This window comes from Elaeis guineensis, chromosome 7 (genome assembly GCF_000442705.2).
Source record: "Elaeis guineensis isolate ETL-2024a chromosome 7, EG11, whole genome shotgun sequence".
Classification (NCBI taxonomy): Eukaryota; Viridiplantae; Streptophyta; class Magnoliopsida; order Arecales; family Arecaceae; genus Elaeis; species Elaeis guineensis.
The window spans coordinates 100,927,153-100,945,369 of record NC_025999.2 but is presented as its reverse complement, the minus strand read 5'-3'; the positions used below and the strand labels follow the sequence as shown (position 1 = coordinate 100,945,369).

The following is an 18,217-nucleotide window of genomic DNA, read 5'->3' as shown; positions in this document are numbered from 1 at the left end:
TAGTCCTATGTGATAGCGTCAGAGGTCAAAATGGATAATATCTTATATATGCGAGTTCGGAGTCATCCTAGCCATCCGAACTATTCGATCCCTTAACTCTTGACCGCAATATTAAAGTGTTGAGGTAAATACTCGAATACGTGACTTCGACAGCAACCGACAAGCTAATTTGATGTCCAGCAGACTTTGTTTGGATTCATCCCGAATGATGTGGCTACTCATCTATTCGATATTTGGCTGAATGTTCTACTTGGTGGTTAGCCGGACATCTACAATAATTTACTAGAAAGCCATAACTCTCAATCTCGAAAGACTAGGGGTCAAAGAATGGTTACGTGATGTACGCGATGTGGGCATTTATTGCTCATAATTATCAGATCGTGAGCTGAAATAATCAATCATTCATAAGCCCATCATACACTCGTAACTCCTACGTTCTGGAATCAAAACCGATGATGGCTATCAAATAACTGCTACTCCACCTTATAAAAAAAAAGATAAGAGACGGGGGGAGGGGGGGCACTAATTTAAAGCTAATTTTGAACTTTTCTATACTCTTCTTATTTTAATTCTTTCTACTATTTTTTTTTTTTTCTGATGGACTTAAGCATCGAAGGATTCTTCATCGGACAATCTCTGATAAGTGGACTTCTTTCGCAAGTCTTTTCTCCATTCATAAGCCAGGCACACTTATTTGGCATTAGCCCGACAATCTTACCAGAGTTCTGCGGCAACAACAACCAATATAATGATTATTAATTATAGCTTCTAACCATGTGTGCTATGCCTCCTTCATTGGGTCGAAGATTTGGATGGTGAAAAAATGGTGAATGAACAGAGGAGCCAATCAAAAATTGGCTGAAGTACTTCTAAGAGATAGTGATTTACTGGTTCCACATGCCATGATTGCATAGAGCACTTGCAAGTAAGTGGCCAATTGATAACTTCAGAACTCTTATAAATTAAATTTCAGCTTTTTCCAATGTCTCATGAAGTGCGGAGTCAGCTCCACCAAGCATGTCCGGTAGAGTCTCCAAACATGCCCTGTGCAGCGACAAAATTGTATTTATTAAAGTTTGGTATCCACAAGCACTTGATTGCAATTTCTTGATCTGATGTAGGTTCATAGACTAATCATTCCTCAAAATAAAAAAAAAAAATAATAATCGTAGGTCAATCCAATAATATGGTATCATCAATGTATATTTAGATCATAAAGTCCTCATTATTAATTCCATCTAGTGGGCAATTAGTTGTTTTGTCATGATTCACATGGTTGCCTTCTTCTGTGGCAGGCGGTTCTTCGAAGAATTTTATAATGAATGTGATAAACATAATCAAGGCTGAAAAGTGAAGCAGATAATCATTGTTTAGATGGCCGACATTCATTCATTGGGGTTGGGACCTTCATCACAGAGTCTTTGTATTTCAACCTATTTGTCGCAGACCGATGTCGATGGATAGGAGGTGCCGCATGAGTTCAAAGGTGAATTGCTTTAAATCTAATAGCTTAAGCTTTTGGAATACAAGTTCGCCAGAGGTGGAGCTAGACCGAGTGGGCTGGTTTTATTAATTCCTTTGTAGGGATACTAGGGTCAAGTAGGATCTAGTAGGATGGAGTTGGACATGAACCACTAGTGGATCCGGATCCACCCTGCAATTTTTGTGTGTCTATGCTGAAACTTGTACTCAGTGTAGGAGTAGCTGCACCTGGCTCAGAACAACAAACACCGCTCTATGCTTTAACACTCTGACCAGAATGGTGGGCTTAGTTTGACATCCTCTTCTTTGATCTCTTCTAGTAGGAATACATGGATAGGGTCTACTGATACTATTGCGAAAGATTTCCGACCGCATACGAATATGACTGGAGCGGACTGGAGACTATCAAAGTAGCGTTCCTGTAAAATAAGTTCCAATCGAAATTGGCTCCAGTGAGAATCCTCTGACAATCAAATCAGGAATTTAACGCAACAGAGAAGAAAGAGAGGAAATCATAAGAGAACACAAGTGTAGAGAGCACATGCGTGCGTACCTGAAGGTCTCCTTTTTACCTCTACTTATAGGGGGATTGATGATGTGATGGACCGTACGAATCATGTCAAATGGCAAGTGGATCTTTAGCTGACATATTGTTGGCAAGAAAGATAACATAACATAGACTTAATAGACATGTGGGGGGTGAGTAAAATGGTGGTAATGTGTTCTGACTTGATCTGTTTGGATAAGAATTATAATTAATCCTTGGGTATGTTCTATTGTTCGATGTCCAATCCTTCCTCCGACGTCGAAGTCTGGAGGCCAACAGAGGTCCTTACTAATTAGACGGAGAGCACTGGTCAGGAGGGGTGTCGGCCTGTTGGTCCGAATCCACCTATGGGTAGGAGTGTGGATGCCAGAGGGCTTTTTAGAAAGCCCTATTCGGAGGGTCAACATGATAGGAGCCATCTTCACCAGAGTGATAGATTATGATAGTGAAGGACCTGAGATCCGATTAAGAGTAAAGATCGGCTCAGAATCTCCAGGGATAACGCCAAAATTGAGCTTCCTCTGATCTCAAGTTCGATGTCCAGATAGCTCATTATTCGTACGTTCTTCGAGAGCCCTCTCTGCTCTTCCTTTAATGGGGGGAACTAAAGTTAAGCGAGGAGCGGAAAGTCATTCTGACTATCCCATCGTGTGGAGCCGTACGGCATGCAGCCAATCAAGAGAGGCCAGGTGATGTAAGCTTTTCTAGCATGCGGGTCACAAGTGAAAAAATGACATGAAAAGATGTACCCTGACTTGACTCATGCAGACAAAAATCATAATTGGCATGTCTTGATCCGTATTTTAGATAAAGGATCGTTATCCAGTACGCCGAAGCCCAAGAGCTTACGAGTGTCCTAATCACTGGATCGTATTGACCGAGGGGGGTCGGTCAGTTTGCTCGGATCAATCTACCCATTGGTTAATTGCGGTAGAAGTCGGTGGCCAGGAAGAAGGTTAGAAGATCTTCTAAAGCAGACCATCCGAAGTCAGCGGGGGGTCGGACAAGTGGGGCTTGGTGCGACCTAAGGGTCGGTTTAGCTCGTCGTGCGGAGCTCGAAAAAAGATCAGCCTCCCGATGTACGATAAGTTGTAATAGCGTATGATTCAAAGATTGATTAGGCATAAATGTTGACTTAAAATCTTCGGAGATAGTCGGATCTTTTTTAGCTCAATGCCTGATGCCTGTATGTCACTTTGGGGAGGGGGGACCGGCTGACGCATAGATTTGTTATGGCGTTGGAAGCCAAGGCCGAGTCGGAGATCGGTGCTGCAACTTTAGTTAGGGTCCCTTCTCTAGGGGGACAAAAGTCAAGAGTGAGAGGTTAAGGAGTCATTCCGATCGTGTCCCATCATACGAAACCGTGCGAGGTGTTTAAATGTCCCTAATAACGGCCATAAATTCTCTCGACGTGCAGCTGGCTATGAAAGGGATGGTGATGCGATATGATGTGCGACTGATAAGTGGAGTGATGCGATTGGACAATGGAGCCCAATAGGTCCACATGGGGGATCGCTTGGTGTTTCTCAATTTGAGCTCTAGGCGGAAATCGTTCGTTCGATCCTTGATCATTTTCTGAAGTAGGCGGCCAAGAGTTCGTATCTTTTGGTGATGTATTTGCTGTAGAGATTGAAGCAGACAAGATGATGTCGAACCTCTAAGGGGGATCGGTTCCGCTAAGTGATTGACAAAGACGAGCTTCGGCTATAGTGAGATATCTCCTCCTAATAGTTTTAGTATTATCTCAGTTTTTTTCCTCTCATAGGCGTTCTTTTAAAACATTTAGTCGGCGAACTTCCAGATCAAATATCAATGGAATTCAAACAGTACTCAGGATACATCACATTAGACAAGAACAAAGACCCCAACTTCTATTAGTTTGCCACGGCCAATGTATTACTCCCCAACATGCCAACGTATTCCCCAACAGATACCTTCACTTGGATCGTAACTGAAAGGACTTCAGGCAGCATTCTCATTGGCTCTGCCATAACATGGATGCAAGGACTTCTAAATCCGGGCTGTAATTTGATGATCTCCATATTGTTCAAGACTTGGGATTTGGCTCTTAGTCTGATCTTGGGCAACCATGAACTTTGCCTGGCAATCCTGCAACATCGTTGCAAAGGGGATTGCTGAGGATAGCACGGAAGGTTAGAGAAACTAGACCTGGAAGAGTCCCTAAACCGGCTGTCACGAAGAGGAGTGGCTAGGGAAACAAGCAGGAGTGGCATACTCCATGCCCTATGAAAACATCAAGGAAAAATCAAAAAACCGGCATGCATCAACTGCAATTTAATTAACAATGTCCCCCCGTGACGCTTTCTCCTTGCCTGGCTAGAAAGCTTCATCTGTTTCCCAAACCTCCAACCCAAAAAAAAACAAAAAGCAAAAAACAAAAAAAAAAAACAAAAACAAAAACGAGGAAAAAGGAGAAACCAATCCCCATGAGAGAAATACAAACTAGATGCGTATCCTCTCACTCTCTTTCTGGCCCAACGCGGAAGAGGAAAAGAATACCTTCCCCCGGGTTTGTTCCAATCTCTTACATAAAATAATAAATAATAACAATTAAAGCAGAACCATAAATAAATCCTTCATTTTCATCAACTTTTTTTATGGTCTACAAATTATCGTAGATGACTAGAGAAATTTTCTATGCACTGCTCGCGGTATAGAAAATTTGACGTGGAGTGCATCACTCCATTCTATCATCCTATTGGATCATATAGCTACCACACATTTAATATCCGTAGTTCTATTTTTTTTTTAAATTATGACATCATATGCTGGTATTATGACATCTTGTATTGAAATTATGACTTTCTATATAGAATATCAGAATTTTTGTGAAGAGATATCATAATTTTTATGAAGAGATATCATAATTTTATGAAAAGAAGAATATCATAATTTTTATAAAAAAATATCATAATTCTATAAAAGAGTATCATAATTTTTTCAAAAACGAAGGATCTCATAATTTTTATGAATGAATATCATAAATTTTAAAAAATATTATAATTTTTTAAAAAAATATTTTTATTATTTAAAATTTTAAATAAAAAAATAAAATCATCTATATTAAATGCGTATTAAAAAATGATGACTATATGATTTAATAAAACGAAATGATACACTCCATATCAGATTTTCTACACCACAAGCAGTGTACAAAATTTCTATAGATGACAAATGGCGAAACGGGAGATTTACACAAGCCCAGCAAACTAAATTTAATGAAACATTGCAAATGGATGCTAAAGTAGCCGAATGTTGGCCCATTGAGATACAGATACATAACCAGTAGGATATCGAGACAAAGCACCACCCACGTATCAAGGACGGGAACATCCCTGAATTCACTATGATGGATTCGAGGTCATCACCCGTCCGCAAGTGTCAGCACATGTCAAGATAGCAGCGCGAGGCATTTCACCAAAAAACCCACACAGTTCAGTCCTACAGGATTTGAATCATGGAACATAACCAACAAAATTTCTAGCCATAATTAAACACATGCTGCAGGAAATATAATAACCGTTCATTTGGATACTCAAAATATTATTTTACTGAATCCAGACATCAACTCTCTAAATTTGAAAAAGATTAAATTAAAACACGGGCAGATAAAAACTGAGCGCAAGTGTATCACAAGCACACTATATCCCACCAAGTGTGGGGAATTGTCCAGGATCCTCAATTGAAGGGGCAGCAGCAGCGATTGTACCTCCCCTGCCAAAACCATCGCCAAATGTTCTGCGATCACCTCGTCCCCTGCCACGGCCACGACCACGGCCGGCAGGACTGTAATATCTTTCTCCTTCAGCAGGCTTCAAAAACTCATTGATGCTGAAAGACTAACAGAGGCAAGGAACCCCGATCAAAATTAAACATGGCGAGGAAATTATTCCAAGCGAAGGACAACTACAATAGTCAAATATATTACCTTTCTGGCTCGTTCTCCTCGATCAGCATTGTCCCTCTTTTTACTTGAATCCTTGTCAGTACCCTATTTCGATTATAATTTATGTTAGGACACCTAGATAGAACCAAGAGAAACTGGACACATCTATAGATCCAATATGAAAGGGCAAAATGACCATGCAAGTTTACCAATTTAATAAAGACGGCAGCTTTCTTACCAATTTAACAAAAACATCATCTCCTTTCTTCAAAGAAAGCTGCTGCATGGACTCAAACTCCTTGTCAAGCTGAACCTTTCTCTCTTCAGGCTTCAATGCAAGCAGTGCCTTTCGTTTCTCCTCCTTTATCTTCTCATACTCCTCTAGGGTCATTTCCTATCCAGGCCAGTTCAACCAGTGAATATTAGCATATACAGATGAAGCAATGTTGGAAACAAATGGGGAAAAAAAAATCCCTAAGAGAACTACATCCATCCAAAATGGTAAGATGTAAGCAAAATTGAATGAATTTAAACTAAATATATACAATAAGCACAAAATGATTTCAACGATCAACAATTTAATTCATCTGCCTCTTGTGGTTTTCTGAGGGCTATTTCAACAGTCTGTTCTATTCACACAATAAACATAAACTAATAAACACAATGTTTCACGGAGACCAGAGTGCTACCCGAAAAAATGGGTGGAACCTGATTTCAATAATAACTCATTTTTCAGATTTTATGACCCATTAAATTTTCCAATACAAGTACTAGATAATTTCTTTCCATAATTTCATTTATTTTAGGTCTTGAGTAAACCTGCAGGGCAAATAATTTCCAAGTGTCATGATTTCATTCTAGAACATACAATATGATTTCCATATACATAAAAAGTTCAATCAATTTTCCTACCAACTTCTCCATACAATATTCAAAAAATAAGGATCATTACAGAAAACTCTCTCAACTTTAGCTCGATTTCACTTACACCCCCTCAATTTGAAAAAGTGTCAAACTAACCCTTCAAATTTTTGAGATATTCTAAAGTGGTTCTACTATTTATTTTCATTAATGAAATGATGTATGTGACCATAAAATGATATCATCATTTTATAAAATGACCAAACAACCCTTATGCCCACCTTCCTCCGATTGCTCCTCTCCTTCGTCGGTGACGTCCATCTCTCCTTCCCCCTCCTCCCCTTCTCATCCTTATTGTCCTCTTCCAAACCCCCCTATGAGCCCTCCCCCTCCGTTGATTCCTCATCAATGACCCATCTATCCCCCTCCCCCTTTCTCCTCACCCACTTCTCATCTTTCTCCTCCTCCAAGCCTATCCATGAGTCCTCCCCCATCATGGTAGCTCCTTCCACCTCTATCTCTTCCTCGACAGTAGCTCCTCCTTCCCCTCCTTTCTCTTTCTCCCCATCCTCTTCCTTCTCCAATCCCACCCACAAGCCCTCCTCCTCCACGGTGGCTCCCTCCACCTCTACCTATTCCTCTCTTTCCTCCTCCCCCGCTTCTCTTCCTTATCCTCCTCCTCCAAGCCCGCCCATGAGCCCTCCCCATCCACGGTGGCTCCCTCCACGTCCATCCCTTCTCGCCAACAACCCCTCCTTCCCCCTCCCTTTCCATCTAATCCCTTTTCGCCCTCCCCATCCATACTGACCTTTACAAACTTGCCCACCCCCTCCATGGCCGCTCCCTCCACCTCCACCCCTCCTCACCGAGGATCTTTCTTATATGAGTGAGGGATATTTTTATCTTTTGAAATGAAAAGCTAACACTATGTGTTGGTAAATGAACGACAAGACCATTTTGAAACATCATAACTTGAAGGATTAATTTGATACCTTTTAAAATCAAGGGTATAAGTGAAATTGAACTAAAGTTGAGAGATTATTGAAATTGGATTAAAGTTGAGGGGATGTTCCTATAATTTATCCTAAAAATAAAAGGTATCATGTTTCTTAATTATGGTCAAGAGAGTGCTGTGAATGAAAGAAGAGGTCAAGACTTGGCCCTGTTGCCGCCTTTCTAGCAGCACAAAGGAGCATCTACCTATCATAATAAAAGGTAAGGGAAGAACGCCAACAATCATTTTTGGTTCATCACCATAGGTGACTTCTAGCCATGACAAATAAACTGTCCAGAGCACAAACCCAAACAGGCAGGACATAATTACTGTCATAAGATCATACTTCTCCAACAAGATCATACATATGAGGTTACGCATGCATACACATATGAGATAAAATACACAAAAGCAGGGAACAAATGGAATTTACATGCACCACCTAATTCAATTAAAGATGAGTTGTGAAAAAAACATAAACTGTTGAATGGGTACTAGAAGAGTTAAGATGCCTTAAAATATACACACTTGAAAAAAATCTTGATCTAAAGTTGTTGGTGTATGGGGATGAGCGTGCAAAGTACATAAATGAAACAACCAAGTCAAAAAATGAACAGAAAAATTCAATGACAAGGATAAACCAGAGCTACCAATGCATGTTTGATCACCAGATCTGAAACTACATTAGCATATTCTATATATAATGTAAAACTGATATGTATGGCAGTTTGTTGAATTGTACATAATATGAAAAGCATGCCAATTCTTTGAAGCTACCACAAGTATATTTAGGCTGGGTGAAATGGAGTGCTTGCATATGTTGTTGGCTCATGCCATGCAAGCCCCTTTGGGTCAGCCGCAAGGTAATAGATGATAAGGATGTACCCAAGGATCTAAAATTCAGTTATGCTTTCAGCAGGACCTGTTGATTTCATTTTGGTCACTCCAGCATTTTCATGGTCTTGATTTGGTTTTTGGATATACTAGAGCTTCCAATATGTATTTGATCACCAGATCTGAAATAATAAGATATTCTACATATGATACATGACAGTGATATGTATGGCAGTTTTCTGATTGAACGTGATATGAAAAGCATGTCAATTACTTGATGCTGCCACAAACAGCTAATGGAGTGCCTGCAATTGCACTTGGCTCACGCCATGCAAGACCCTTTGGATTGGCCAAAAACAGCTACTCAGAAGTGCATACCAACAGTTAGAAAGGTGATTCTATTTCATCTGAGTCCATCCATTTTCGGTTTTGACAGTCTAGGCAGTATTGACGGTTTTACTTTGGGTTCTTAAGTTTGGAACAAAATATCAATGAATATTAGGACAGTGATAGAAAAATTAAAGGATACCATAAAAGAAGCGTACTCTAAAACTTTTTGAGTATGTTGTTTGGATTTACTGGATGCAACATTTGTTTTTTCTCAATTTAAAAGGCTGTTTTAAAAAAAAAATGTTAAAAACTAATAAATATGACGAAGAATTTAAGTCTAGCGCACTATCCACACTATCCATTCATTTGATAGCGCACTAATTATCTAGCCCGTGTAACAATCTAGAGTAAAAAGATTTTTCTTCAAAAAAAAGTATAAGGATATGAACTTTTTATGATAACCATCAAATGAATTACATTCAAAGAAAGTCTAAATAATGACTACATTTATATATAGCTCATCTAACTCTAAGATCCAAGCTTAAAACTTAATTCAAGCACAATTTTTTTTGACACACCCAATTTCTTTTAATTTTCCCAAAGATTCCAAAGGAGTCTATGTTTAATCTTAAGAAACAACTTCATGGTTATTAGAAGGCATAGTAGCACTATTAACATTTAAATGTTCACATCTTGAATAGAAACAATTCATTTCTATTCCACACTTAATCTATTGTATAAAAGCAATTATATGTAGAATCAAGGTTTACTTTTCTTCTATTTTTTGATATTTTAATAAATTTGCAATTGCTAGTAAAATAGCTTTATTCCTCCATTAACTTGTATCCTTCTAAACTCAGGATGATATATACAGGTTATTCAGATTACACATAATAATTGGTGAATTCTTCCCAAGACCTGGTGAGTCCAAAAATTTTAGTGCAAATGTGTGGCTTGCATTGACAAGGAATGCCACGACATTCACCAAAATTCATAAAAAAAACAAATATGATCTAAAAAATATACCTTAATTGTTCATATGTATTTCCAAGATGACACAAAAGCCATTTATAGAATGGCAATGGCAAATACGATCAGTTTCAGTCATTTTTTGCAGAAACTACTGCAACTGGGTTAGAAATGGCCAGTTACAATCCAATCACAAAACCCAAAATAACAGGTTAGCGCTTGCTCAATCAAGGTTGAAATCAATCCATTTCAACTGCTCACATGCAACTCCGGTTTCAAATCACAAAAGACTAGATGGGCTACATATGGTACAGATAAAACACCAGCCCCTAAAGAAAAAAGAAGTTATTTGGAAAGAAAATGCTAGATGCAATATTCAAGGTCCTTCCCACCAGCAACAAGTAAAGAGAGTTCTAGGAAGTTTTTCAATGTATGCTGCAATGGAACCAAAGCAGCATGCCCAAGCTTATAGATCAGCTAGCCATTTGATTCTCTCAAAGGCAACATGGCAGATCATGGTGATGCATTTACTTATAATAAAATAGTTAAGAATAGTTATTGCTTATGGCACAAAGATATAGTAAGTATAACATTCACTCAACAAAAACTAAATCAAAGAAGATACACCAAATCTTCAAAGCAGCACTATTTTGTTACAGTGCCACATCCACTTCAAAAAACACACTCTCTCAACTCCACTTCCCAGCCGTCTGTTTACCCTAAAAAACTTTCAAAAGTTCCAGTTCTCCCCTTTGAACCTCATGAATCTCCCCCATAGCCTCCTGATACAAGATACCAAGCATCGAATAAAGGGGAAAACAAAAGCACTATCTCTCTCCTAGCACAGTTTCAGAGGTTCTAACAAAAGAATAATTTAGTAAAGTTCCTAAGGCACCGCCACCTCCGCCCCCGGTGCTCTCTCTCTCTCTCTCTCTCATCCTCCCTCTTCCAACTCTCCACAAGCCTCACTCTCTCCTCTCATTTCCTCCCTTGCTCCTCTATTTTCCTCCCTCCCCCTTCTCCATCCCCCATGATTTAGTGCACCTAGGATTGTTATGGTATGCATTGGTGCCATATCGAATCGGTCACTAACCAATATGACCTCTAGTACTAGTTTGGTAAACCATGACGAGAACTATTTGGTTACCATGGTTAGGAGAATATGTCAAAAAGTGACAAATAGCCCTCTTATGTATTTGAAAATAAGGGAAGTAAAAAGAGCTTAAGTTTGCAGTGGTGCACCTAATCAATGGCATGCTGTCTAGGTAGCAATACAAGTGTAAATTACCCAAATTATTTAATATATAAATTGATTCCTGATAAAACATAGTCAAAGTTGCTATGGTAATTTATATGCCACCTCTTTTTTTTTTTTTTTCAAATTTAATGCTATCCTATTTTCCTCTTGTTTTCCTCTTTTCTTTACCTTCACTTTTAGCTTGTGAGTCTAGTTCTAGTTGGAAGGATGATCATAAATTAACTCCAATCGTACTTAAATTATGATCACACCAATGCATGATTCTTGAAGTATGATCTCCAAATAATTCATATTAATTGGAGAGCTATTGAGACCACCGAAACAAGATCAATTTCAACAATACAAAATGCATTTTGTCAAACAGCAAGGACACTGATTTCATTTTAACTTTTTTTTTTTTTTTTTGGTTACAACACTGAGATGACTCTCAAAGCTGATGTTCTAGCATATTAGCAGTTAGGGACAAACGCAAGTCAGAAAAATACCATAAATTGACAAGGATACAAACCAGACTAATGCCATTACTAGGCATGTGAATGCTTCCATAAAGCAAACAAGGAAATGCTTTGCTGCATTGCCAAAGGAGTTTTTGGGGTGCAATCATCCAACAGATAATAAACTAGCAAATAAAGAAACAGATATCAAAGTGGTGAAAGACATACCTTGTCTTCTGGCTCTTTTTCTTCTGCCTCATTTACTTCACCCTCCTTGGTATCCTTATTTGCCTCAGCGAATGGTGCATCTTCCTGCTCTGGCTGCTTCTCAGGGCTTGCAACCTTCTCATCAGTGTTGACATTATCCTCTGTCGCCCTATTCCATCAAACATTTATAGCAGTGAGTGTGACTCCATAAAGAAAAAAGCATATCTAAATAAAGCCCGTATAAACAACATAATCACATGAAAGACGCATCTTAACTGAGCAAGCACATCATCTGTCGACGTTCCCCAATTCCCACGCCCTGCACCTTCTCGTTTCATCTCATAACCGCGGCCAGTTCCACTACGTCGCTCATAAACCCTCCGTGGAGGATGTCCAGAGTCAACCCCAGCCTCTTCGTTGGCATATCCACCGCGCCGACCACCACGGTATGGCTGCCTTTGTGAAGCATGACCTCCACGTTCCCTCTCAAAAGGTTTACCAGCATTCCCCTCCTCACCAATGCCGCCGCTGCCATAAGTCCCGGTAAATCCATCAGCATCCCCATCACCAAATTCTCTATTTGGTCCAGTCCTACCTCCACGCCCACCCCTACCACGCCCGGGCCCACCTCGACCGGCACCACCTCGTGCTAGTGGTACATTGCTCCTCGCCTCCCTCACTGTAAATCCGAATACGCCAAAAGGAAAACAGAAAGAAACGGTAAATTCGACACGAATATGAAACTCGAGCAAGACTTAATAGAAAAAAATCAAGAATAAAAATCCCAGCTTTAATAGAAAAATAGCTCCCAGCGACATAAATTAGCAAACAGTACATGGACTAATGAAACAGAAGACCCCATTGACAAAGAACAGCAAAGAAACGTTCGAAAGACGCATAGAACGCACTGGCTTGGGCGGGAGGAATCGGCTTGGACGGAAGCTTGGCGGACGCCGGAGGGGCGGCGGCGGGGGCAGGCTTCTTGGTGGCGATCTTCTGCAGCTGGGCAGCGATCAGCTGAGAAGGATCGTCGTTATCGTCGTCTCCGAGGAGATCGAAAGGGTTTACGGTGGCCATCTCCGAAAGGGGGGGGGTGTTAGAGGCGGGATCGGAGGGACTTACAGAAACCCAACGCAGCGATCAATGGAGGGAGAAGAAGATCATTCTGGATGAATCGATCGCCATCGAATTCTAGGGTCGATGCAAAGAAGATCCTTTTTGGGTTGGATTGGACAGAGCTAGGGTTTTTGAGGCGGCGGACGTGAGGGAGGAAGAGCACGAGAATAACTGAAGAACCCTAGCCGATACCGACGGCCTAATATCGGGCAGGCACCTGTCTCGAAGTTGTTAATTATTTTAACGTGAAATGACTCTATTGTCTGCCTTACAAACATAATTAACGAGAATGCCATGGTCAAATTAGCTCTTTGAGCGCTGGTGAGGACAGCCGAAGGGATGGACTTTCTCGTCAATCGCCGAGCATGTCTCTTGCTGACCGCACGGTCAAAATCGTGCGGTTGAGATTCTTCCGAATTATTACTTCTTGCTGATTTTTTTGACATCAGAAGATGGATACACGATTGTTGATTGTTCCAAGACGCATATCGGCATCAGCGGGTGGTCAGATTTGGATAAGCTGGTCCAACTCATGTCAGCCCAATAATATTGTTTTGCTTCCTTGTTTGATGCACGTGAGAGATATTATGTATGGTCGGAATTTTGAGATCTCCCAGTCCAATTGAATATTTTCATTTATAGAATTTGATAAACACATCTTCAACTCAAAAATGTGAATTCCTAAATTTTCAAATTAAAAGTTTGATCTAAGTGAGGTATTTTTACGTAGATTCCTTCTCTAATCTCAACAATTTGGATTTAATGTAAAAAGATGTCATCGTACCCTTTGTCTTTTTTATCTTTGGAGAAAGGGAAGGAGACCTTTCTGACCACCAACATTTATAAACATTTAGTTTCTAAGCAAGGGCATGACTGTTAGGAAAAACTTATTTTATATCAAAATACTAGAGTTTTGTATGTGCTATGCTCATGCTAATTAATAGAAATGAGACTAATCTCAATAGAGCTTTGGAGGGGCTTGGTCTTGCAATACAACTAGTGTTGGAGTCCTAGATTTCATTTTTATTTGTCCTTCTCTCCATGCATTGCAGCAGGTCCTGAAGTCTAATATGGAGACCAGACTTTCCTACTATATGAGTAGAGATATTATTGGTATCATCGATCTCATTCCTCCAAATTCTTATTTTATTGATGAAAATATATAATGATACATTATTTCATTTAGTGATTAGAACATTTTATATTTGTAATATCATTTGTATGTTTATTGATACTTTTTCCGTTTTCACCACTTCTTCTCGATAAACTTCTTCATGCTCCAAAGTAACCAATTGGTCATCAATGGTTTGACAATTTAGCATAACCATTGTCAAAGTCCCGCATAACTTGTAACTATTGATGGTAGTTATAGGGGCAATTCAACCGATCCCTGACTCCTACTCTACATCGGCCTTATAACACAATACTCCGACTAACAATCAGTTAACCGATCTATAGTCGGCTATTATCAACCAACAACGGACAACCATGATGACTCGTTAATATCCGACTGATGACCATCGACATATCAGAGTGACCGTCCGATGCTCATTTGGATCTCTACCAACTTATCACTATTATCGACATATAGTCGGCCTATCTTCTCAACACATCTAACCGCTATAAACGGTTATTGACTACGTGTCACGGTCATTAGTGGGCATAAACAACCCATTAACTCTACGATTATGATCTGATAATTTAGTACCATAAAAAATAGAACCATGTGCTCGACAGTTACACCTGAATCATCTATAAAAAAGAGGTAATTAAACAGTATTGGGAAGGTAATTCTGGACTGAAACTCTGTCAATTCAAATACTTTTATCTGCTGTTCACTACTCCCCGCTGACCTAAACATCGGAGTGTTGGGTTTCGATGGTACAGCAGAAGGATTAGGTGTTTAAAATTTTCATTCAAAATATCCGATGCACCGAAAATCCCAATGCCCAGAAATCCTTGACCATAATAATCAAAGTATAATAAATATAAATTAGGATAAAAAGAATATCTGTAGCACTAATCTTAATTTTCACAAGGCGTCCAAGTGTCCCCCTCCAATGGTGATCCACACGAAAACTGAACCAAGAATAGCACTCATTTATCTTGCTTCAAGAGTTATAGCCACTAGAACTCGACTAGCCTCGTACCATCAGATTTCTCCAAGAAACTGACTCTACCCTTTCAGAACCTCCTTGGACTTCTGATCCTCCTTCTTTAGACCCTCACAATCCTTGTTAGGACCAGGTAAGCTTTATCTTAAATCCAAAGCCTTGTCCTAAAACTAAGATAGGTTGTAAGAAAACAAAGAGAGCAACGGAGACAACATTGGAAACTCTTTCTGAATGCATCGGACACCTATCATCCCGATCAATTTATAGCTACCAGAGGGACACCAATAAAGAGGGATGTGCCTTATCCAAGAGGCCTATCCGATCAGATTATCAAAGATAAGAGTTCCTTCAATCAGAAGGACTTTTATCAATGATACGTCGATCAGCACCCTGCTCTACGTGCACGATCAGAGAAGGGATATTTTCACATCCCTTCTTAAATCAGAAAAATCTTTAAAAATCCATGTGGATAGAGGATTCAATCCTAATGCTATAACAAATAATGAGTGGATAAAAATTCTCACAAATGGATGTGTTCTCAGATCTTTTCACGCAAAGTCTGATCACCACGCATGCAAGCATGAGGAGAAATTTATGGCATCCATTTGGGCATCCAGATAAGTCTAGAAAAATTCCAAAAAAATCACCAAAAATAACTTTTCAAATGTGGAATGTTATCACCAAAAATTATTTTATTTTAAAAGCATTTGATGAGGAGAAAAACTCTCCAAATCTTAGAGAGATGCGATGCTTCTGCGCACGCATGTGAGACTTCCTTTCTTTTTCTAATTTTTCTCTGCTCCAAAAATTTCAGAAAAAATACATCTCATGCTTTGAGATGTGCATCAGAGGATAGAGGATGATATGGGCTGCCACACGCATCTTAATCTCATGCCAGAAGGACTCTTTTCTTCTACCCACACCAACACTTGTACGCAAAACCTATTTTACACCAAGAGTCCTTCACAACTTGGAGTCTTCATAATTGCGTTAAAATGGGATGTGGTGCCCCAATTTAACTATTTTCAGGTGGCACGATCTAACCCAAATACCCACTAAATTGGGCTAGCTAATTAGCAAGGGATGAGACCAAATTGATCTCCAAAGGAGCAAGGGTTCCACACGTGCTAGCATGCTTACCGGAACCCTAATTGAGTCTAAAATTCTAATCAACCTTTTTCAAAAGGGTCCTTAGCCAATTTTTATATGTGTGTGACCCACTGGGTTCCACATCTAGCCAGCAGTAGGTCTGGGTGCAAGTTGATCAAATTTGATTAGATTTCAATCTAATCGATTTAGGTTCAATTAAGCTAACTCAAGCTTAACAATTAGAATCATTTCTAATTGATGATCGAATTAAACTCTTTAATTCGATCAAAAATCTACAAGTCAAAATTGACATCTAGCAATGTATCATGACTATCCAGAAGATGTAGAACTTTGATAAAAATATCAAATATATCCTTCAGTGACAAGTTACCATACAATTCAATCCTTCGATTATCCCTGCACCCTGAATATGTTTATGAGTATGGAATTATATCAAACTCAAACACATATTCATATCGATTTTAATTAACCAATGATGCCTCCAATGAACAAGTATTAGAAATTCTTTCTAATCTCCTTTCTGCTTTTGGCCAAAAGACTTTTCTCAAGTCATCTAGGATTGAGAATATATAGGATGCGATCTCCTCTTACTAAGAGTGATCAATTTCATATTGATCTATTCATAACCTCCATATACACTCCATCATATTCAGAACACCCCATACATGTCTTAATGCTATGATTGGGTATGAACCAAAATATGAGTTCATGTGCACAAGATTCTATGATGATCTCAGGTCTAAGGATCACTTGCATAACTTTCACTTAGAAAACCATCTTTGACATGCAAGTAAGGCTTCCATAAGATGTTCTCTTTCATCGAGTAATTCAATGGACTCATTTTTCAAATGAGCACCCACATCCTTGTATTAGTGTCCACACAAGTGGCTAGTGAGATCTGCCACCCTCTCTATCGAGCATACATAGGATGTGCCAGTCTATCCGGAATATTGATCTTCGACTAAATGCTCCTACGATTAGGAATGTTTAAGATTAGAATTTTAGAGTTTTAGGTCTCACTAGCATGACCATTTATATCTCCTAAAATCATTGTCCTAATCTTTGGGGTTCATTATAATATTAGACATAATAAGATGCAGCTAATATGATGAATCAATACCTCAAATAATAAATATCATTTATGAGTTAAAAAATTATAAAAAAAATTCCATCGCAACACACTTATAATTGGCTTATAGGGCACTTTTTTTTAATCTCCCACTTGCACTAAAGCCAATCGCCTTTATATCTCATATAATCAAGATGGCGATTATATAGCTACTTTGGTATGGCTTTAGTGAATGGATCTGTTATATTGTTCTTTCTGTCTACTCATTCAAGGACAATATTTTGTCTCTAACGAGATGGAAGCGTCTGAAGATGTGCTTGGATCTATAATGAGACCTAGATTCCTTTGCTTGAATAATGGCCCCAGTGTTATCACGATAGAGTAACACTGGTCCTTCATTCTTAAGAATGACTCTTAAATCCATGATGAATTTCTTCATCCAGATAGCTTTCTTAGTGGCTTCACTAGCAGCGATGTACTCTGCCTCAGTAATTGAGCCAGATACTATCTGCAGCTTGGAGCTCTTTCAACTCACTACCCCATCATTTAGGATAAACACATACCCTGATATTGACTTGCTATCATCCGCTTTCTAATGATCCTCCTTGGATCAGCTTGAAATCTGATAGCTATGCCCAAAGCATAAGCTATATCAGGCCTGATACATAGCCTAGCATACATAATTAATCCTATAGCCAAAGCATAAGGGATTTCATTCATCCTCTTTCTCTCCTCTAATGCTTAGGACATATTTTATTAGAGAGACATATACCATGACTTGCAGGCAAGTAACCTCTTTTACTAGCCTCCATATTAAACTTTTTTAATATAAGATCTATGTCTTGTGACTAGGATAAGCCTAACATCCTTTTAGATCTATCTCTATAGATTTTTATATCCAGTATATAGGATGCTTCACCCAAGTTTTTCATGAAAAACTTATTCGATAGCCAAGTCTTGACCGGTGGCATTATTGAGATATCAT

At 39.1% G+C, this 18,217-nt stretch overlaps 1 protein-coding gene across 1 annotated transcript; it reads right to left on the bottom strand.

Annotated features, from left to right (window-relative positions):
- Positions 1–5,552: 5,552 nt before the first annotated feature.
- LOC105048011 (RGG repeats nuclear RNA binding protein A) lies at positions 5,553–13,125 on the bottom strand. The gene is made up of 6 exons (XM_010927192.4): positions 12,732–13,125; positions 12,100–12,502; positions 11,845–11,992; positions 6,175–6,330; positions 5,979–6,041; positions 5,553–5,889 (listed from the first exon to the last, which is right to left on the bottom strand). The coding sequence occupies exons 1-6, from the start codon at positions 12,898–12,900 to the stop codon at positions 5,692–5,694; spliced, it is 1,137 nt and encodes a 378-aa protein (XP_010925494.1). The 5' UTR covers positions 12,901–13,125; the 3' UTR covers positions 5,553–5,691.
- Positions 13,126–18,217: the final 5,092 nt, after the last annotated feature.